The sequence below is a fragment of the Aplidium turbinatum genome, chromosome 4 (assembly GCF_918807975.1).
Source record: "Aplidium turbinatum chromosome 4, kaAplTurb1.1, whole genome shotgun sequence".
Taxonomy (NCBI): Eukaryota; Metazoa; Chordata; class Ascidiacea; order Aplousobranchia; family Polyclinidae; genus Aplidium; species Aplidium turbinatum.
In genome coordinates, this window is record NC_137475.1 from 20,830,124 (window position 1) to 20,854,022 (window position 23,899).

Sequence of the window (23,899 nt, forward strand, 5' to 3'; positions counted from 1 at the left end):
ACGCTTGGGCTTGGTGTGTATGTATTTTTCAATGCGGTGCTTTAAAATTGGAATAACATCTTCTATTGTCCAGTATTGCGTACAAAGGTTAAACTTTCATGTCAACTAAATATTATTTTGCTTTCGAAGTGCCCCCACCAAATGAGCCACGTTACGCCATTGGTTTAGCCTATGTGTTGCTTTTATTAAAATGAAACCAAAAACACAAAGTTTTGTCTAGTGAAGCATCACAATTTTTCAGCGATCTTCACCCAGTCGCTCAGTCTAAATAAAATTGCTTTACCAAGACATTCACTGAGCCAAATAGTCACTTGAAGAACTTTCAACCTGTTTGAAAAACTTCAGTATAATTTCCAACTATTTTAAGCAAAAATCATGACAGAAAAACAAATACCCATGTCTATTTTCCGTTGTTCGTAGTGACGATATTATCAGCTGAGTCCACAGTGGTCTCGTAGCAGCAGGACTAGCAGCAGATTCACAGCAACCACGCTTCCCGTACTTTATGTAGAAGAGAGATATTTGACTTCACAAGTGTAGTTAGCGGTTAAATTGTTTCTCAACATGATGGCGGCATGAGCTTAAAAACGGCAGCGATTTAGATTGGTGTATTTTAAAGCAAATTTTAATAAGCTACTTTATTCATATTAAAAAAGTAGGCTACTTTTGCATTAAGTTTTACTGATTTTTATGAAGTATTGACTATTTTATGCAACCTAGTCTAATGCATAGGCACAAAAGGTTTGCAGTGACACATAAACTAAAGACTAAAAAAGCAGGCTTGAGTTGTAAATATAAGTTACACCATGACCTACTAGAACACTACTAGAACTACTAGACCTGTTTGAGTAGGCCGTGGTTACACGGCAACGTTGGTTTGCATGACAACAAATAAAATTGTAGAACAATTTTCTAGTAAATACTTTAGCACCGAGTACTATTAGTCTTGGTAATTATCTTCTCAAGAAATTGTAAACTTGAAGTTCTTCGAAATTCGTGCGTCTTCGCAAATAGTGTATTCTAGTGTTGTCAGCATAATTTGAAGTAGTAAAGTTTTCTTCACCAAAAATAGCTTGGAACGTTTTATGGTGAAATAGTCATTTCAAATAGATGATTTTGAACAATATTTGACAGATTATTATTTTAGAATTAATAAAACGTTTGCTTTTGCTAATTTTTACAGACCCACCTTTTAAAGAAATGTAACTGTAATTTTGCCCGCATCATGCATCTTGTGTCTCCTATCAAAGAAATTCTCAATCACCATAGCTGTACAAAATGGGCAAGATTTGAATAGAGTGCCATGCAAACATGATTTTTTTACTTTAACAGATTCTAATATAATAAATTGGCTGCATTATACTTGAACAAATATGGCCAGTCTAGGTTCTAACACGATCAAATTGGAAGAAAGGTGAGAAAAATTAAAAAATTCTAACATATTGATCATTTTTTTCAATAAAATTTTATTCATCTACTTCCCGTCCATTTTTGAATGTTCAACTTTCATTTTTAAGTTATTATTTTATATGGAGAGTGCACAATGTACGGTCAATCATATTAGCAGACTGGGGAGTAAACAATCGAGTGAGGTTTTTACACCTTGTCCAATTTGTTAAATAGTAGGCCTACATTTTGTTGCAGTAGATACGAATAATTGAAAACAGTTTAGCGCTAACCAATTATAACTAAACTAAAAGAGATACATTCTGTTTGACAGAGCTAAATTTTAAAATTAAAGAGATAACTATTGATGCACATAAGCAGTGAAACAATCATATCACATACTATTACTGTAATCAGTGATTTTCAACCTTTTTGGTGGAACGAAACCCAAGGAAACATTCGAAAATCTCTAGGAACCCCTGTTCAATAATTTAATTACCTTATACAAAAAACGTTGTTTGATTAATAAAATAAAATTAAAATACTCATGTTCAGATTCAATTATGTACAATAAAAATACAAACAGTAAAAAATTACATTTATTCTCATAAGAAATTCAATGGGAAACTTCAGCCTGGTGTTTCTTGCACAAGTCTTAATAATATAATAATAATAATAAAACATACTTTTGGATTTGAATGTAAACTTGCGGAACCCCTAGACTTACTGGCGGAACCTTAGGGTTCCGCGGAACCCTGGTTGAAAACCACTGTGTAGTGTATATAATTGAAAGTAACCATTCGCTCGCTTCAATTAGGCTCAGGGTCGTTTTAATCGCTTCCTTACGCGAATATGTAAATTGTAGGTGGCTAAACACACAAAGTTGAGAACATTTGACCTAAAAAAAATTATTTTCTAAAGAGCAAAATTTTCTTCTCTTGCTTTCTCTTGCATGTTACATTAGTTTGCCTTTAAACATTTTTTTGCAACTATTATTTCATATCGTTGCTGCTTTGAATATCTCCATTGCACAATTATCCAAAACAAAAAGATGCTTTGACTCCTCTACAAAATAACGAAGTTCTTTAATGATCAGTACTGGCGCCAACTCTTTTCAACATACACTTTAGTGATATGCCGACGACAACTTCACTTAAATTTGGATTCGCCGACGACTGGGCTATTGCCGTCCAGTGCAAATAATAGAAGAAACACTAAATGAAGATCTGTCAGAAATGAACAATTATTTTAAACAATGGTACTTGCGCATGAACACTGCCAAAACAGTTACAATTCTTTTTCACCTTAACAACCACTTTGCAAAACTGAGACTAAACATTAAAATAAAAGGAAGAATGCTGTCATATGAAAAAAATCCCTAATATTTCCGAGTTACACTTGACAGGAGCTTAACGTTCAATAACCATATCCAAAATATTGCAGCTAAACGCAAAACAAGAAACTTGTTAATCACAAAAAACTATCTGGAACAAGCTGGGGTGCTTCTCAAAACGTGTTGTGCATTTCCACGCTAGCACTGTGCAATTTAGTGGCGGAATACTGTGCTCTAGTGTGTGAACGATAAGCATAATTCGAAGAACGTGATGTTCAATTACGAGAGTCAATGCGCGCGATCACTGGAGCGCACAAATCCACCCCAGTAGGCTACAATGGTTACTGATGAATGATAAGTGGAATTCCCCCGCCATATCTGAGAAGAGGAGAAATTACAGCCAAACTAAATCAAAGACGTGAAGAAGCTGGCAATAGTTGGAGTAACTCACCATTACAAAACATAATCCAACAAAAACCAAACACCCAGCGACTAAAAACGCGTCATCCCTTTTACGACCAAAAACTATGATCTAAATCATGAATGGAAAGAATATTGGACAAAAAATCGACAATTCATCGCTACCTCTCCCAGGTTTCTCGACATGCAACAAAAAGAAATGGATCAAGTAAAATAGAATTTTATCTTGTCATGCCCGAACTACTACCACTCTTTATCGATAAGGCTATCAAAACTCACCAATGTGTCTAAATTGTGAAAAAGCAGGCAAACGTGCAAGTAAGGCAGATCAATTGATTTTAGAGTGTCTGTGGACTGGTGGTTTCAACACAGTTTATCAATGTGGAAACATATTTAAAACTGGTTAAAAGACAATAAACTTCAAGTATAGCTAATTCAAAGGAATTTTTATCACTGCACATTTTCTCAGAAAATTGTTACATACCGTAATGCTACCATGGCATGAAAACTAAGAAATTGCAAACTTAAGCAAAAGCGGCTTTTCCGGTTACCTCGGTTTTATTTTGCTTGCTATGCATCACAGTTTCATTTAGGCTACTGACTACTGTGCAAAATTCTTTTTATTTTGTGAAATTAAGGAAAGATGATAACTAATCAAGTTGCATTTTGATAAGTAAAAGTAAAACAAATAATTCTGTGTGACAAACTCAAAGTCTTAGCATAACAATACGAAAAATAAATACATTTAGCAAGACATCAAATCTTGCAAAAAAAATTGTTTTTTTGGGTTGATTGCTATTGTCGTACAAAATAATTACCAAAGTTTTGACTTTTTCCTTCTGCAAAATTGAAAGTTATTGATATTTTTAAAATGCACATTTGTATCTAAATGATTGAAATGATTTTTTATGTTGTGAACTAAATTTGCAAGATAAAACTTGGTAAATTTTTTTTTTCTAATTTGTTGGTCATTCATTTTGTGGCAAGCTATTTCTTACACAATAGAAGATTTATTCCTTCCAAATCTTGAAATAGCATTTTAGATGCACTCTGCGGTTGACGACGGTACTGAAAAAGCGAATCTTTTGCAATTGATACACATACACACCGAAAAACAAAAGGCCCACAAACTTCTGCTGACTGATAGATTACGTCACAATACAATCAGAAAGATGTTTTTTCCAAACCAAGCACTCAGAAACCAATTTTGTTTGATATTGACTGACAAAAAATGATTTGCTGATTTTTAACAAAGCGATTGCTGTTTCCAATGTGCAAACGTTTTAATAGAAAGTAACCAAGGTTTGATCACAGCTTTCTGGTACACTTACTCCAGTCAATCGACTCACGTTCCAAGTAACTTATCGACATTACTGGATGGGCTCACATTGAAGACTGGAGTTGTTTTGTGTAAAGTGTTGCTCGTGAAAAAGTCGAAATAAAAACACAAAAATGAAATATATTTGCAAAGTATTCTGTTTTTCTTATTCTGCTTGAATAAGGACCTTCTGATGATCCCCTTTTAGGGTGAAATAGGCTCTAGAGGTTTTAGAGATTAATAACTATTTTCGATGTAATTCGCTATGCTTGGCTTTTTGCTTGGCGTTGAGCAGTTTTTGTAGTATTAATATTATTTATTGTTTATTTGCAAAGTATTATATTCTTGATTAAACCATAGTTTTTTTGTTTTTTTTTAAGTTTGAACAGCAGCTTCTGTCATCTGATAGAAAGTATAAATGATAATATCGCGAAGGATCTACTACTACAGTATCATAGCCGATGCGGCCTTTGATGAACTAGATGCTCAGTTCGTAAATTCTTCCAATGTTCCCTTTGTCGTGCAGTAAATAGCTGTGAAAGTCACTTCGAGCAATATTCTTTGTTATGATTTTCATTTTTCGTTATGCTAACTAAGGTAAATCTCAATATACATACTTTTGTGTCACACGATGAAAATCGTTTTTCTTGTCTAAAAAATCCGTATAAAATATAATTCAATTCAACGTATTTCCCTTATTTCATCAGATATGTATTTTGTGCAACAACTCTTTAGAAAAATTGCTGAGTGGTACAGCGTTTTAGAATTTAGATACAGTCAGAGAATGCAACTTTTCGGTTGATGGCGTTATTACAAAAGCCAATTCTTTGTCACGGAAATGCATTCAAAAACAAAAAGGCACAAGAGCTGCTGACTGATAGATTGCGTTACGACGATATGTTACAAAAACGAGACATTGATTTCTGATTCTTTCAAGCCAACAAACAACAGAATAGACGAGTCAATATACGAAAAAAAGGCACCTTACCCCAAAAAAATTGATACAAAAGGTTTTTCAACGGATTCTGTTACCAATGGGCATACTAAATAACATACTAAAAGTCTACCAAAATCGGACCCCCAGAAAGGGGTCATTTTCAAGGAAATGTACGGCATATTTCTAAATAATTTTGCCTATTGGGTAGATGGTGGTATTCAAGTTGTTATTGTTCTTGTGTTTGTGACATCATAATCACATGAATGCGTGCATAGTCGCATCACAATGCAAGCAAAGTTATCGTTGTTCAAGTCAAAAAGATTTATTCAGGCAAAGTCACTCAGGACTGCCAGAGCTTGTTTTTTTAATGCACTTCTGTGGTTTTATTTTTGAGTCTGGGGTTTTTGAACCATCTAATTTATAGGCTTTCATTTTGCTATTTTTAGGATATTTTTTGCCAGGCGTGCTATTTTCCCGCTGTTTCATGTTATCCGTCGCAGCAGCCAGTTCTGGGCAGGCCTCAGCTCAGATCTCGTCATCGAGACGACATTGATGAGGTCGTTGAAAACCACTGGGGGTATGACGCACGGAAGTGGAATGGATGAAAAGCAGAGAGCCCTTTGGACCATGTCCATTGTCCTGGTCTATAACATCAGAATACAACATCGCTAATATGCAAGAGTTTACAAACTTGTCATTCACGACATCTGAATAGCACAAGGATTCAACAAAGGCAAGGATGAAAAGGCACGTTGCTGACCTGGAGAAAATCAGTTCAAAACTTGTCGTATGTTCACCTTTCTTGCAAGATGCTTCGTTAAGGAACGTTGTCACTAGTGTTGTAGCCGATGATAGTGTGAACGTGCACGAATATGAGACTGTTGGACAAAAAGTCTTACAAAAAATGACAGGACAACCTGCATTCACACACTCATTCAGTAGAAAGGATAAAGCCAGGACCCTTGGGAAAAAATCTGCGATCAAGGTCGCTCCTGATCGAACCATTGATACTGCACTTCTTTTTCAACGCTTCATGGTGGTCTCCCAAGCTGGACATTTATCACTGGAGGAAGTAATGTGTTACGAGCTTAGTCCTTTCCTTCCTGCTCTCTTTGAATCGAGACATGTATTCCGAAAAGCTGATAAGCCACAGTTAGCACACGCGATCTGTGATCACGCAAGTAATGCAATCCTACATTCTGTGCCAAAAACGGAGTGCCACGTACTTGATGGCGGTTCACTCCTTCACCGCATACCATGGCTGGGTGGACAAAACTATGGTGAAATAGCACGGTCATATGCTGATTTCACCATCCGGCAATATGGATGATGAAATCAGCATAAACTTCGGAAACAAAATTGCACCGTGGTAAATGCATCTGGGGATGCTGATGTAGAAATTGTGAAGGCCGCACTGGAGACATCTCTTCTCCAGACAACAACGCTGATTGGAGAAGATACCGATCTCCTTGTGTTAATTGTTTACTATGCACAAGAAGATAGTAAGGGCCTTTATTTCAGGTCAGACAAGTCCAAATCTGATGGCAGTACCAAAGTATACAACATCAACCGTTTGAAAAAAATCTTTGGACATGACATGTGTTCTGAGTTGATATTTATCCATGCCATGACTGGTTGTGACCAATTATGAAACCAAAGACTGGCTGCTCTCTAGTAGCCTTCCAGTGTAGTCCGGGAACATCGTGAATCTGGAGTGGTAAAAAGATAGACCCTCGGCCCCAGACGCTCACACGACGACGACGACACTACGTCTCGGATATTCGGTGTTGGCAAGAAGACTGCTTTTCGGAAACTTGTGCATGGAGATCCTGTTCTTCGGTCTTGTGCTAAAGCATTCACTGCCCCAAACCAGACCACAGAGATAATCGATGACCTTGTGTGCCAATTAATGGTTGTCTTCTTTGATGGCCAGAGCACAGATTCCCTTGCGACAATGCGATACAACACCTTCAGCAAGAAAGTTGTCTCTGCTTCATCATTTGTTACGCCCGAGCGTCTGCCACCAACTGAATCTGCTACCCAATTTCACTGTCGTCGAGTTTACTAGCCTACCAGATAATGGTCTGGATGGGAAAAGCAGAGAGTATGGATGTCATGAATTGGAGGTGGAACCTTCAAAAGAATCGGCTCATCCCACTTATGTCAAAAATGAAGGCTGCTCCAGACAGTCTCTTGAAGGTCATTCATTGCAACTGCTCCACTGCCTGTAAGACACTCCGCTGCTCCTGTAGAGGATACGGACTACCATGTACCGCTGCATGTGGACCATGCCAACTGCAAGAATGTGACAATCCACATAACAAGTTTCTTCTAGACGAGTAGGAAGATGATGAATAAAGACAGCCGTAGGCAATAAGACAACAAACGGGCTGATCACCCTGGTTTACGATTTACTGTACCTTTGTAGCCTACTGTGTAGCCTACTACTGATGATTTTCTGAATGTGTCTGTGTCCAGACTTTAATGGTAGGCCTACGCCATTCTTTAGAACAGATTAATCCCCTGTATTCATCTACTGTAGGAGGCCAAGTATGAGCCTCCTGTTGGTTGCAGTTTTTCTTACCCCATAAACATTGGCTCGTAAAAACACGAGAAATATACGTGGATTACACGAGTTTCCTCAGAATTTCACGTGCTTTTCACGTGTTTTTCACGACCAATGTTTATAGGGTAGATGCCTGTATTGATAGTACTTGTTATGCCGCATGTAATATGCTGTTATGATAATTCCATCTTATTAGGGGAGATTGGGGATACTACGGACGGATTTTCGAGTATTTTGTTGTCGAAAAAATGTTTTATTTTAAATTGTACTGGAAACCGTTTTTAGCCAATACATATGGAATTTATTCAGATAAAAAGTGAGGAGTTGTCTCTGAAAATTTTACCACTATTCGGCTTATCAAGCTGCCAAAAGTATGGAAACTAAAATGTTGGAAAACCACTTTTCTCAAGCTCGTGTTACATAATGGAAGTCAAGATGATTTTGTTTGCGGTTTATCTCAAGCCTCAAGTGAATTTGCTAATATCGTGCTCTGTCTGATGTTCACCTATCGCTGCGTCCGAAATGTCCCCGGGCTACCCCAGGTCGTATATTATATACAATCATACGTATTCTTAGTAGATAATCAGCCTATCGTAATTTAACCTGTTTAATTCGATTCATTGAACCCGAAAACCTAGGGATAGACACCTAAACCGCCTTTCTAGCTTGAATAGCAATTGAGATATAGACAATATAACATCCCGGCGGCCATCTTGGACGCCATCTTGAAATTGACCCTTTTCTGGAAGTCCGATTTTGGTAGACTTTTAGTATGTTATTTAGTAGGCCCATAGGTAAAAGAATCCGTTGAAAAACCTTTTGTATCAATTTTTTGGGGTTCAACCTTATATTGACTCGTCTAGAAACAACGGTTTGAGCAACCAAAAGTTACAGGGAAAACAAAGTAAACATTTCTTATAAAGTAAATTAAGTCTACGTTTTGTCAGTGGAAGTGGTAGACATTTCGATTACAAGTGTTCGATTCCCACCCAAACCATAACTTTTTTTCTTCTGAAATTACCAAAGAAAGTTCAAAGTAGGATCAACTGTCTGGTTGAATGCCAAAAGGGTAGGGTCACAACAGTGCCGGTCTTTGGAGTGTGCAAACCGTGCGGTCGCACAGGGCCCGCAAATTAGGGGGCCCGCAATTTACTCAGAAAATGCAGTAATTTTGTCATTTCCAATGGAAAATTTCAACAAGTGAATTCAACAAAGGAATTAGCAACAAGAAAACATAAAGACTCAACGGTGCAACCTATTTTGTCCCCTGAACATTTCGTACCCTGAAAAGATCGAGAAAAAGCAACAGAGCCGAAGTCGCTGATAGGAGTTGCCGCAAACATTTCAAAATTTCTCTCGATCTTTTCAGGGGACGAAATAGGTCAAAATTTGATTTTGTTACTCCGATTTCAGGGTACGAAATCAGGGTACGAATTTTTCAGGGGACGAAATAGGTTGCATCCAGACTAAACATAGAGACATAGCTTTATTTCCGAAAAATGCCAAAGAAAGCATAATCTTATCCTTTTGCTATGCCACCGGACAGCACCATTTTACAGTAATATTCATAACCAAATTTATGTTGAACATGCTCTCAGAATGCCCCAAATATTCCGCACAGGGCCCGAAATACCCTAAGACTGGCACTGGTCACAATTGGACAACAGTTACTTAAACATGTTCTGATTGGTTGGCGGTGTCATCAGGTCTTACACTACCTCTCTGAGCAAAGCTGAAAGGAACTGATTATTTAGTTTTGCCATTGAAAAAAAAACACAGAAGTTTCTCAAAGAAAAGTTGAGAATTTTTGCTCAAATCTTCTCCCACTGCTTCTATCCGCTTTAGGCTACAAATTCATTCCTCGTAGCTTATACTCCCCGTCCAGGCGGGTGGCACGGCTGTTTAGGGGCACACTCATCTTAATTTGATTTGTGTTTTCTTTTCTTTTTTTCGGTGCAAAACTTCATCAATAGCTTAAATCACGCAAGGCCGTATTTAGGCTACCGCTTCCCATATATCCGGCAGGGGCCGACCTTGTCTAAGGACCTATGCATATTCAGTTGGTAGAATACAGCGTTTTCCCGCTATATGAAGTACAAAATGTAAAAGACTGCTACAACAGCTCGACATTTAATAACTTACATCAATGGGGTTTGTATTGTCGATCATCAATTGGTATGACTAATTTCGAAACCAGTAGGCTAAATCTATGTTATTTTGTGAGAGTTTATGCAAAAGAAATAATATTATCATCTCGTTTTCTTTGAATATGTCAACGGTTGATGTATTGGGACTTGTCCAACATTAAACACTCTTGAAATGGCAAAGATGTTGGATATTAGCAACCAATAGCTTTCACAGAGAAGATTCGATTCGTTTGCGCCAGGCAGAGCGTCATAACAGCAATCAAACGATATGAAAATCATGTGGCAGTAGTTGTCCTATCATAGAAGGCGTTTCCAGTCAACGAAGTTGAAAAAGTCTACAAATATTAACAATTTAATAAGAACACAGTGATGAAAAATCACGACGCTTGCTACATTTTTTATATCGGGCAGAACCAGGCAAAAAATCGGTGGTGTTGCAGTACCACAGTACAATTACACGATGCGCCACTGTGTGAATGTGGAAACACCTCAGATAAATTTACGAAGTTCTAGCCTTCTGAAAGTCATGAAAAAATTAAGCTGTGAACTTTAAAAAATTTGCCACTGCTGATACCCTAATGTACTAAGTTATTGGATATCTATGCTTAATTTTAGGATAGACATCATTTTTTAAATTTTTTTTGCTTAGATGTTGTTTATATGACATATAAAGTGGTAAACAAACAAATTCTACATAAAAAAAATTTGGGGGGAAATTTAATGGTCCTCAAAGGGTTAAAAAATAAATATTGAAATCTTTACTTGCTCTTGAATAAATTTTCTTTTTTAAATAGCCTACAGTCCAATTTATATTTAAGAAATTTTGGAATGCGTTTTGATTAAAAAAATACATCACCGCGACTAAAAATGCCAATCAAGTGACCAAAACAAGATTAAATTTGTCATTATGAGAGCAAGCTCCTCAGACATCACGGCCCGTTACTGCAATGTCGGCATATTAGCTTTTTTTTAGAAAATTCGAGAGTCGTTTATTCTTTGCTAAAATGATAAATGCGATTTTTTTCATACATTGACAGTATTAGCCGCCCTAACTTAATGTTTTCCCGCACTATTTTTAAACAGGCCCATGATTTGAGAAGCATTTTAAAGTGCCATTACTAAACATATAGGGGCTCACTGGTGGATTTTGGAAGGGGCCCTATAGATGGTACACACGTCGCACAAGCCTTGATTGTACTTGTCATGAGCAATTGCATGTTCTCGTTTCTTTATCCTTGCAGCGACAAACAAGGTTTCCGTAGTTTACGTGCTTACGAAACATAAATAGTTTCGGCCACATCGATGGACTTGTCGGTTTATGACAGAAGAACATTGTATTTGCAGAATTGAGGAATTGGATTCGTACCTTGAAAAGCAAACTGAAGATGCAAGTGAGTTCATATTTTTAAAATTTGAAACTAACAGCTATCTATTACATAATGTTGGCAACGAGCGTGTGTTAAATCGATTCCTTAATTTTCAAATGAAAGCTATACGAAGGAAAGTTGTGAATGATTTGTAATAAAGTTGCAAAAGACGATGATTACTAACAGCGCTGTCTGAACAGTGTAAACATAAGTTATTGCTGCTTTAAAAATGGAAAAATTAGAGTAGACTATACGAAAATCACAGCTAGTGGGGGGGGGGGGGGCATTTAACCATGACCCGCCTTTTTTAAAACAATGTTTAATTAAGCAAATTAAACAAAGTAGATTACGGTATAAAATGTTTTGTATAGCACTGTCAATGCTATTAACAATCTTGCTAAAGACTAAGCAAGTAGGCTACTAACGTATACAAGGCCCAACTCACCTACCTTATCCCAGGCACGTCAATAGAATAATTTGTAAGCCTATTAAAAAGAAAAATTCATGAACTCAAAATATTTTTTTTCCAAAAAAAAGTGTGTAGTAGGCTGTAGGTTACCAACCACATTTAACCTTGTACAACTATAACTGATCTATTAGCACTGAAATAGATTAATTCAACTATCAACCAGATGTTGAGAAAATAATGTGTTTATTTTTATAGTGCATTATTTGTCCTGTTTATGAAGGACACATGAAAACCTTTCAGCCTTTTAAATGCAATTCTGCAACTGGTTAAGTTAAATCAATGGTTTTAAGTATTTTTTTGCACCGGGACCCAGTAGGAGCAAAAAATGTAGCCTCGCGACCCTTCATTCATTGATTGAGTTCTTTCCTCTCGTCAAGAGTTTTAGGCAATGAAGCGCCAAGTTTCTCTGTTGTTATATTTTTATTTTGCAATTTTGTAATCAAGTCCTGATCAGTCTTTAATAGCATTAGTCCAAATTTTTGGTGGTCTATCCCTATTTCGTTTTCCATTCATTTTTCCTTAGAGTAGCCTAGTTATCTTTTAAAAGAATTATTGCCTACCGGATAGCGACTTTAATATTCTTGTTTTAATTTTAGTCCAGTCGTTGAAGGGTTTTACCTTGACTTAATTGGTGTAAAGCTGAAATTTTGCACATTGGTTCTGTTCATTGTGTACAATGACCAAAAAAAAATCCCCGTGAAAATTTTTTGGTGAAAAAAAGTTATCCGCTATTTTCGAAATTCCGCCATTTTTTTCAAAATAACGGATGTACAAATACTGAAATATTCAATTTTTATGAAATTATTGTTAGTGTTGGTGCTCATTTAAAAGTAAATTTCATACTGCAATTATTTCACATTGGCAAAGTTTTGGTCCACCGTGATTGCCGGAGGAAGTTTACGGATACACGGAAAAGGGTTCAGGGAAAATGCCTGCAAAGAAATTACGATCTGTGTCAAGGAATTTCAAGCTTCTGAAGCCTACAGTATACTGTGTCAAAAGGGTGCTGATGGGATTAATGCTGCCAGTACTAATAGAGGGGACAACACTATTGCGACAGCTGGTCGATAAGTACACATAGACTGTCGTAGGCCTAAACGTTACACTAACCCTATCGATATACAGCTTAAGAAGAACAGAGAGGAAAGTGGGTCCTGCGTCACGAGCAAACGAAGTGTTCGAATTCTGGATGGCAATTTCGGCAGTAAGACTCATTGTTTTTTTTGTGGCCATGTGGGACTCGAGTTCTCACGGACAGACCTGGCTTTAGTTTTGTTAAAACAGATGTTTTTGCAAGGACTATATTAGAGTGTTGTGAGAGACGTTCTGTCGATTGGTCATTCGCCACGAAAGGTCGTATTGAATAATACGGTGGCGATTTGCATGCTGCACTGTGTTTATACCATCATTCTTGTAGTGTTAATTTTATATATGGATTTAACGTAACCTTGTAATGCGGCAGAGTATTGAGGCAAAACGTCGAAAATCTGGGCGACCGAAGGATGAGGAACAGGATCAGGCATCTCTAAAGATGTGTTCACATCTTGAACAGAATGATGAAGAACAGTTAACGATATCAGACCTCAGATCTAAAATGAAGAAGTTTTTAGCAAATGATGATTGCCTTCCTTATGGATCAAAATATCTGAAGACTCAATCGATGAATCTATTTATATAACTGAAGGTCAGGGCCTTCATGACATTGTCACTATGAGAGAGAAGACATCCGAATTCCTCCGATCTCATTACCTAAAAGCAAAGCATGAGGATGACGGAGAGTCACAAAAGAGAGAAATAGTTATAACTGCGGCAAGGCTCATCTAAAATGATGTTCCATCTGGTAATGATCACTATCCAAGCACAGACGTACTCAATAATAATAGCAATCGTGTTTTATGTGCGCCCATTGCGATACATAACATATAGTAACACTGCGATCGCAGATGCGATACAACAGACGACAGGAAGCAGTGAAGTGACATATAGTCTTCGAGTCAGCTGCTCCCCTTATTTTGGCTTGCCATTACTTTATTTGTAGGAAAAGACACAAAGCAAAAGGTTGCTAGTATTGGCCAAGCTGTCGTTTTCACCACTCGACCGACCAGATCGTCAGACCACGAGCGGTGATTGCACCATTGCAAATTGGTCTTGTTGTTCAAGGACATCATTTGTACAGGTCGAGATTTCTTGTTGATACTTTACACAATATGGGATATTGTTCTTCTTACGCTGAAGTCCTGAGGTTTGAAAAGAATGCAGCTGATTGTGTAGCGTCAGAATCTATTGTTCTGAAGAACATAGACCTACTCGAAAGTACAATGTTATTTGCAGCTGACAATGTTGATCATAATATTATCACCCTGGATGGGAAGGGGACTTTCCACGGGATGGGAATGATTGCTGCCTTGACACCGGGTCATAAAGCAAACCGTATGATTCCAAGGCACAACATATCACAACTCCACATCACAGAGAAGACTAGGATTGAAATCATGCACCTCCGCTTTGCCAATGAAGCGCAGAAGACATCACTGGCTGGTTATGTATCTTTTTCTCAAGATCAAACCCTGAGGAATATTGTGAATGGTGTTGTGGCCGAGGATAACGTTAATGTACATGAACATGAATAAAAAAAAAAAGATAGACCTATTCGATCAGTAAAACACTTCGGGGTAGCCTAAAGGCTGCGAAGTGATCAATGCCCCAGGGGATGCTGATGTTCCGATTGTGAAGGCTGCTGTTCTTAGTGCAGTGTCACACTCGACAACGTTGATTGGAGAAGACACAGCTCTGTTGGTCCTGCTTCTTCATTATGCGCAACAAGTAAACAGAGATCTATATTTCCGTTCCGACAAGGAAAATGCTGACAAAGTGTATCATATAAACGGTACCCGGTCAATTGGTCGAAAGACATTTGGTCGACAGTCATTTGGTCGACAAACATTTGGTCGACAGGACGTTTGGTCGACAGACAATTGGTCGACAAGACATTTGGTCGACAGGACATTTGGTCGACAGACATTTGGTCGACAGGACATTTGGTCGACAGACATTTGGTCGACAGGACGTTTGGTCGACAGACATTTGGTCGACAGGACATTTGGTCGACAAGACATTTGGTCGACAAGACATTTGGTCGAAAGAACGATTCATTTTAGGGTTAACTAACCCTAACCTAATCCTAACCCTAACCCTAACCTTAACCCTAACCTAACCCTAACTCTAACCCAAATGTCCTGTCGACCAAATGTCTTGTCGACCAAATGTCTTGTCGACCAAATGTCTGTCGACCAAATGTCTTGTCGACCAAATGTCTGTCGACCAAATGTCTTGTCGACCAAATGTCTTGTCGACCAAATGTCCTGTCGACCAAATGTCTGTCGACCAATTGTCTGTCGACCAAACGTCCTGTCGACCAAATGTCTGTCGACCAATTGACTGTCGACCAAATGTCTTTCGACCAATCGACCGGCCACCATATAAACGAACTGAAAATGGTGATGGGTGAAGAATTATGTTCCCAGTTACTTTTTCTACATGCCTGCACTGGATGTGACACAACATCAAGAATCTGTGGTGTGGGTAAGAAAATCTGTCTTTCACAAGCTGGTAAAGGGTGATGCTATTCTGAAAGACTGATGTGCCAATTACCTCCTTCTTCCATACCAGACAGCAGCATCCATTGTGAACAAAGATTGTCAAGCGATGGCTGTGATTTTTGGGGGCACGCGGACGGATTCGCTCTCGTCATTGCACTACAGAATACAGAGTAGGCTACTAAGAAAAAAAGTAGTCTCTTCCCAATCATTTGTACCACCTACTGAGTCATCAACAAAATTTCACTGTCTAAGGGTTTACTACCAAATAATGGTCTGGCTAGGACAGGAGAGTGATATGGAAACTTGCGGGTGGGGTTGGAAACTGGAAGGCAGTCAGTTTGTGACAACAGAATCGGACATGAATGCGGACCCAGTTTCCGTCTTACAGATTATCCACTGCAACTGTACAACTGCCTGTAGCACTGCCAGGTGTAGGCAGAATAATCTACCCTGTACCTCAGCATGTGGACAGTGCAACTTGATACCTGTGACAATACGTACAATCAGTCATTACTGGATGAAGATGATGACCAGGACTTATTAAGCAACTGAATGTAAATAACTTAATAAGTGGTCTGCGATTCTTGTACTGTCAGTCTTTCACTATTAGTTTTGTTTCATATAGGCCTAAGTCTTTCCATTAAACTAATTAGTTAATTTCATTTTGAATTGTTTTAATGAATTCCTTACCACCTTAAACCTAGGGATAGACGCCAGAATTAGAGCTCTAGCATGAATATTAAGTGAATTATTGTCATTATACTGTTTTTGCGGCCATCTTGAAAATGACAACTTTCCGGTGCTCTGATTCTCCTAGATTTTTAATACATTAATCTTGATGGTAAATACTAGAAAAAAACCGTTGGAAAACCTTTTGTAGGAATCAAACCATATATTGACCTGACTATAAGTGAACAAATTTATCGTTTTTTGAACTATTATACATTAGCGTAGGCGATTATATAATATTTTGTTAATGTCACTTTGTTTAAAGTCAAAATATAGTTGTTATTGAGTACCTACTTGCTTATTAATTGTGACAAATATTATATCATATTTTAAAGAAGCCGTAGTATGACGATACTTCGGAAAAATATTCGAATTTTGTTTATCCGCCAATTTGAGAAAAAAAAATGGCGGATTTCGAAAAAGGCGGATAACATTTTTTCACCAAAAGATTTTCACGGGGATTTTTTTTTGGTCAATGTACATAATCAACAGCAACAATGTGCAAAGTTTCAGCTTTACACCAATTAAGTCAAGGTTCTGCCCTTTTTTTCGCTTCAACGACTGGACTATTTGTTTGTAGAATTTCCATGGTGGTTTGCATTCAAAATAGTAGGCTACATCTTCGTTTATGATTTTATCTTTCCATGAGATCTTATTAAACCCTCATTTCAAATGCCTCAAGTCGTTTTATCATTTTTGATGACAATGTCCGTGTTTCTGCATTGTAAAGTAACGTAGGCAGGGGCGTTGACAGAGGGGTCTAGGTGGTACTTTTGGACCCGGGCCCGGAATATTTAAGGAGCCCGGATTTTAAAGATTCCTTGCGACTTCAAACATTATCAAGATCTTAATATAATCAGATTCAAAGGAATTGCCATCAGAGGTTAAAACAGCCACTTCAGCAGTCAGATGGCAAAGTACCGGGCCCACTTCAGCTCTCTGGTGGTAAAATAGCCACTTCAGCCACCAAACAGTAAAATAAAAATTTAGTTTAGTCTAGTATAGTGATTTCCTTAACCACAAATACATAGTGAAATATAACAATAAACACGAATTTCAAAATAAACATAGGCTACTAATGTTTTTTTAAACTCAAAAACTGAAATGTTACAGGTAAGAAGATTGCTATCCCTACTTCTGGACTAAAAATTAGATCAAAACCGCTTTTCAGATTGCAGCAATCATCAAATGTTTGACCTAAACCCAAAAACCTTTCCCAAATCAAATTGAAAACTTTCTGACCGTCTGCACTAACTTTGCTGTAAATTCTCTTCTGGTGAGCCTAGAATGACCAGTAAAACATCAATAGAATCGGAAAGTAATACTCTAGCGCCATGTGACAAATAAAAGTTCAAAAAAAGCAACCGCTCAATAGAGATAGTAAATTTCGCGGTTCGGGAAATGTTAAGATTGCGCAAGATTTGTTAAACAACCATACTTTTAGCATAGCCTATCGGGTTTGATCTATTCCTCTTAATTTTCTACTTTGAACGGCATGAGTCATTATCATTTTAACAGCAAGTTTTATATTTATAATATTGTCGATGAAAGGGGCCCGGAAATAAATTGGCACCGGGCCCGAGAACTCCTGTCAACGGCCCTGAACGTAGGCTACTCCAAATTTAGCATTTCATAATTCGTTTTCGAGTGTTGATGTTAAATTTGCGTGTTGTTACTGTCTTTTTCATTTTGACAAAGTTATTTCTTGCTATTTTTGTTCGACTCAATATTTCTGTATCGCATCTGCCATTTTCAGTTACTGTGTGTCTCAGATAGGTAGGCCTAAAGCTTTTGCTTGTTCGACCAGCATTACGTTAATAGGCGCCTAATACTTAAACTTGGTGCATTTTCTTTTCTTGTTATAATCATCGTTTTCTTTCTTTTGTGTTAATTTTCATGTTATATTCCTTTCCAATATTGTTTACTTTTTTTAATAATTTTTGGAGAGCTTCTGCCAACTCAGCCAACAAGACAGTGTCATCTGAATACCGCAGGGTTGGATACGTTCTTACCTCCTATACTGATACCCTCTATGATACCCTCTATGCCATCAACCTGCAAGATTATTTCAGTGTACAAGTCGAAGAGGCATAGTTGAAGTTTAGTGTTTTACAACATATCGTTGTGAAAAAGAACTTCTTTCAATATAAAAATCAACCAAAATCACTCGACTACAATTGCAGAAAAATTGCCAATGTTCCTCACTATTTTCTGTAGAAAAATTGTAGTGGGCCTATATTCGTATGGTGTGCACATCTCATATGTGGTGCTTTTGACGCTTTAACCAGTGTTTAAAAACATCGTCACATGCATGTAAGCTACTGCTCCATATCTACCACTGATTTTGGTGGATGGAGAAGTGGATGGAGAAACCTTGACCAAGTGATCGACGTCCTGAAGGTTGGATTTGTAGTGTGAGCATTCAGGGCTGTTGAGAGTACCCCATCTAGGCTACGTAGTGTTTGGGCAGTGCGGGCGTGTTTACTGATGATCCCGCTAGCTATTACCGATTCTTGTCTGTTGGTTGTGTGAAAGCCTGGATGAGCCGTTGTTTGGTCAGTGATAACGTCTCCTCCCCTTGACAAGTTTGCGTGCTAGACCAGTATTGGTTGGTATTCCAATCATGATACGAACCAAATTGTTTATGCTTGTAATTTTAGTATAGCCTAAAAAAGATGAAGAAAAAACTGTGCGCATACAATAGGCTGCAGGCAATGAAAATAGCGCAACAAGCATTTAATCCATTGCTGACCTTTAGCAATGCAAAGTTGTGGATCCCAGCATCAAATGCAACGTCTGATTTAATGCACAGCATGTAGGTTACTGGCTGTTCAATCGGTTATGTAAAGTTCGCCTTGGTTATGAGTCATGGTATACAAGCAATTCATTACACATTTCAACATGCTAAATCCACGTTTTCAACACGCAACCATTGGAGGTACCGGTTTATGTAAAAGATTCTCAAAGTTACAAAATATTTGGAAAAGTGTTTCGAAAGTTGCGATTAATGATTTCCTTGAATAAAGATAATAGGTGATAAGTTCCGGTTTTCAGCTCAAGTTTACAGCTCAATGCTTTAGCTTAGGCTACCTTAGCTTAGGCTATCTTTTGTCATTTTTGTAGGCTACAACTTGTTTAAATTTGTTCTATTGCACATACTTGCAATTGCATATCAGACACAGGCCTACGATGAAATTTCCATAGAACTTCAAACTAATTGATGATGTGTTAGAGTTTCTTGATGTCTAAAAAGAATAGAATATTAATTGAACTATCATAAACATAATTATTAAAGAATTAAACGCTATAACATGAAAATCTTTAACAAAACTACTCTGCAAAATAACTGCCACTGCTCAGTGCTCACTACTGTACGACTTGACATGAACAATAATTGAAATGAAAACGGCAGGCAAGGCTGGCAAGCAGTGCGACAGAAATGCCAAAGACACACACACACACACACACACACACACACACACACACACACACACACACACACACACACACACACACAATTATGACGTAAGCAATTAAGCAGGGCTTCGACCAGACAGCAGTTCAAATACATCACATTCGCCCTTCCAAAAATATGAGGATAAAAAGAACGATGATGAATGAAATAAGAATGATTGATATAGTATTACCGCAGCAGTATCTTAAATTAAACCATTACAAGGGCTTGCTAAATATACACAACACAGGGTACCACAAATGAAAAACAAGGTTCCAGTTTTGTATGCTCAACATTCGATGAGCCAGGAGTTCAACTCAATGAGGCACTAAGTCACCATATCTGTCTGGTGCTTTTCTCTCTCTTTGGGAACGCCTCAGCGGCACAGTCTCAGTGATCTCAGTGGATAAATTCACTGAATTCTCAGATGTTTCAGAATCCGGACCAGGAGGTATCAACAACTCTTTACTGACATCATGTTCGGACGTACTTTGTGGACAGTTTATGACATTAGGTGAGCTAAATCTTTCAATGAAACGGTTGATTCACGGCCATCTTTATAGCGGATTTCTGCAAAGTTCGAATTTACGTCAAGCAATTCTACCTCATCGCATAAAGGATCACTTTTATTTCTAACAAACCGGCGCAACATGACCGGACCAGGGGAAAGTAGCCAAGTTGGCAAAGCTTTTCCCAACATTAATCTTCTGGAAAATCCAAAAAACCTTTCGTGTGGTGTTGCGTTGGTGGCAGTGCATAACAAGAATCTTATGGCATGCAAAGCATCAAGTAAGCTATCTGCTCACGATTCTTCAGATAACTTTCTCGTTTTCAGAATGAGCTTGATTGTTCTCCACAATGTTTGATTTAGGCGTTCACACAGTGAGTGTCCTGTTGGATGGTACGGGGTCATTCTGCTGGTTGCGACACCCCTTGTGTGCAGGTACTCTTTTAATTCAGTTGAAGTAAATGCGGTTCCTCTGTCGCTGTGGACGTAGCCGGGTAAACCAAAAATGCTGAACAATTGAGACAAACAAAAGATGATTGTTTTTGCTGAAGTGTTTCTACAAGCAAAAGCAAATGGGAATCGACTATATTCGCCCACTATCACCAGCATATATGGAGATTTAGATGATTTTAGGGAACCTTTGAAGTCTACATTGATTCTTTCCCATGCTTGAGTAGCTTTAATGAGGTTGTTGCCTTATTCGTGTTTGTAGAACTGTGGTTTTACTTCAGCACATGTGCGACATTGCTGACAGGTATGGCGGATATCTTCCATGGAGAAAGGTAAATTCTTTGACTTTACAAAGTGATTCAGTCTGATAATTCCTGGGTGTCCCAAGCAGCTGTGAATGTCAGCAAGGCTCGTTAGTGACGCAGCAACACCACAGTACTTTTTTTGACAACTTCTCGAAAGTGTATCAGGCACTACATTTTGAACTCCTGAGCGATGGACGATGTCATAAGAAAATTGTCCCAATTTAATTCGCCATAATTGAATCTTAGAATTTTTGATTTTTCCTTTGAGTTTGGTATCAAACATAAATGCTACGGACTTCTGATCAGTTACTAATGGAAATTTTTGTCCATGTAGATAGTGGGACCATATTTTGACCACTTCCATTCTTTAAGAGGCTTCTTTTTCCACTGAAGGATATCTTCTTTCGCTGGTTGATAACGTCCTAGACATGACAGCCACCGGAGGCCCTCTCTGGCTCAGTACGGCCGCTATCACAAAGTCGGAACCGTAGCACTCTACTGTGAAATGAGAGCTTTCATCAATACTGCCTAAGCAAGCTGCGAGTAGATCCTTCTTCAGGGTTTCATAAGATTGCAGTGCTTCAGCATTAAGTAAGAAACTCTCCGTTTCTGATAACGGATGAAGTTTGTCTGAAAATTTTGAAATCCATTTTGCATAGTATGCAAACATCCCAATCACACGACGCAGTTACTTTTGGTTGATAGGTGGAGAAAGTTCTACCAAAGGTTTCAACCTTTCTGGATCCGGTTGGATGAAGCCATGTGACACATTATATCCCAACAAGTTCAATTCCGTGGTTGAAATTACAGATTTCGCTTCCTTAAAAGTCAGTTGTTTTTCGCCTGCAGCAGCTAAAAACTTTTTGAGATTATCATCATGATCTTGCTGTGAATGTCCGGCAATATTGTTATGTTGTCCAAGTATGCAAACGTACCTTACAGTTTCTTTTTTTCTATTAGGCCATCGATTATCCGCTGGAATGTTGATACGCCATTCGTGAGCCCAAAAGGAAGACGACTATATTGGTACAGTTTTCCATTTGCTTGAAATGCCGTATACTTGCGATCTTCAGCTGGAGGTATTTGGTAACACGCAGATTTTAAATCAAGTGCACTGAACACTTTGAAATGGGATATTTCGTTGATTTGATCATCAATTCTAGGTAACAGATAAGCGTCCAAAAACGTATATCTGTTTACCGTTTGTGAGTAATCGATCACCATTCTTTTCTTGTGTCGCTGGTCTTTTGTTACCAAGACTTGTGCCCTCCAGGGAGATTTTTTTTTTTTTTTTTAGGGCCCTCCAGGGAGATGAAGATTTCTCAATAATGCCATCTTTTAACAACTTCTGCACTTCCTCCTTTACAGTATGAATGTTTGGTCAGCTTTGCTATATTGGCGAGACTTGACAGCAATTGGCCGGCACTTTGGTGACATGTTTTCAAATAAGCGTGGGGGTGACACTAAGGATTACGCAACTCCACAGTGTCTTTTAGGGTTGACAACGATTGCTTCTTTAGATCCACCCATCTCGAACGTTACTTGCTTATGAAGTTTCAGGAAGTCTTGTCCCAAAACAATATCTGCGCATAACTCATGCATTACTCCCACGGAAAAACCATCATACTCTAAATCTGCGTATTTCAATTTGGCATAGATTTTACTTTTCACTTGTGCAGAAAAGTTAGTAGAAGCCACACTGATTTTAGATTGATAAGGAGATGGTGTAATTCCAAGCTCTGAAACAAACTTTTTGTTGATGAAACTTTCTGATGCTTCGGTATCCAATAGAGCTTGCGCTGAAGCATCGTAGATAAACACTTGGATTGTTGTGCTTTTGATACATGTAAGAGCTCCACAGACATAACTGGATGTGAGAATTGGTAATGCAGTTGCTGCAGTTTGGTCTTCTTCAGTTGGTTACTTTTTGCTCTCGCAAACTTTAGCAAAGTGGCCGGTTTTACCGCAGTTATATCATTCTGTCTTCTGAGCTGGGCAGCTGATTCTTCTATGCATTGATCCACCACAGAAAAAGCATTTTCTAGGATTACGTTGTGATTTGAAAACGGAAGCTGCAGACGGTTCTTCTTCCTTGACGAGACAATCAGGAACATAATCTCAACACTATGACGCTGCTGATGCCGTAACAGATGAACCATGGCCACCTGGAGATTTGGCCTGATTTGTCACATTTTGCAGATTTTGATTACAGCTACTGCTAGTGCTTGACTGACATTTTTTAAGATGTTTTTACTTTTTGTGGTTTCCTAACGACATGAAACCTTTTTGTTGCCTTGGGGAAGCAGTAGCAAATGAGAAAAAGTAAGTTGAAAAACGCTAAATCAAACTGTTATTGAAAAATTAACAGTCTGACTAAAACCTTTGAAATCAAATTTTCTTTGTTTTTCAACATGTGAGGATGTTAAAACCTATTGTGTCACCTGGGGAAAAGAGAAAAGAAAGCGTAAAAATCTAATGTTTAGAAAAATTTATTTAAACGTTCGCTCAAAGTTAGAAAAACCTGAAAATTTCTGCAAAATGTGACAAATCAGACCATATCTTTAGGTGGCCATGGATGAACCAACATCATAGATGGTTGAATTTGTCTGGGCAAGGTCTAAAGAGCGTGCTTTGCTGGACGGTGCTTGTAGAGTTAATTGACCTTCTTGTTCTCAAAGGCGTCTTATAAAACCTGACTTCAGCCCAGTGATAAAGGCATCACTAATTGAAACCTCTTTATGCTGTTCAGCAGAGACTTGTCTGAAATTGGAGTCCTTTGATAAAATTCTCAAAGACTGCAGAAATTCGTCTATACATTCGCTTGTCTGTTGTCGACGAGTAGCTAACAGATGTCTAGCAAATATTTTATTTTTGGCTTTAATCCTTAGAAGGTTGGGCTCCTGGAGTCTTG

The 23,899-nt window shown here is 38.1% G+C and overlaps 1 protein-coding gene across 1 annotated transcript in view; it reads left to right on the forward strand.

Moving 5' to 3' along the window:
• Positions 1-1,330: 1,330 nt before the first annotated feature.
• The window catches only part of LOC145768543 (sodium/hydrogen exchanger 9B2-like), a 150,295-nt gene continuing 127,726 nt past the window's right edge, over positions 1,331-23,899 (forward strand). The window contains exons 1-2 of the mRNA XM_082580054.1: positions 1,331-1,414; positions 11,452-11,498. Of these exons, the coding sequence (XP_082436180.1) occupies positions 1,374-1,414; positions 11,452-11,498 (88 nt within the window). The 5' untranslated portion in view covers positions 1,331-1,373. The remainder of the gene's footprint in view (positions 1,415-11,451; positions 11,499-23,899) is intronic.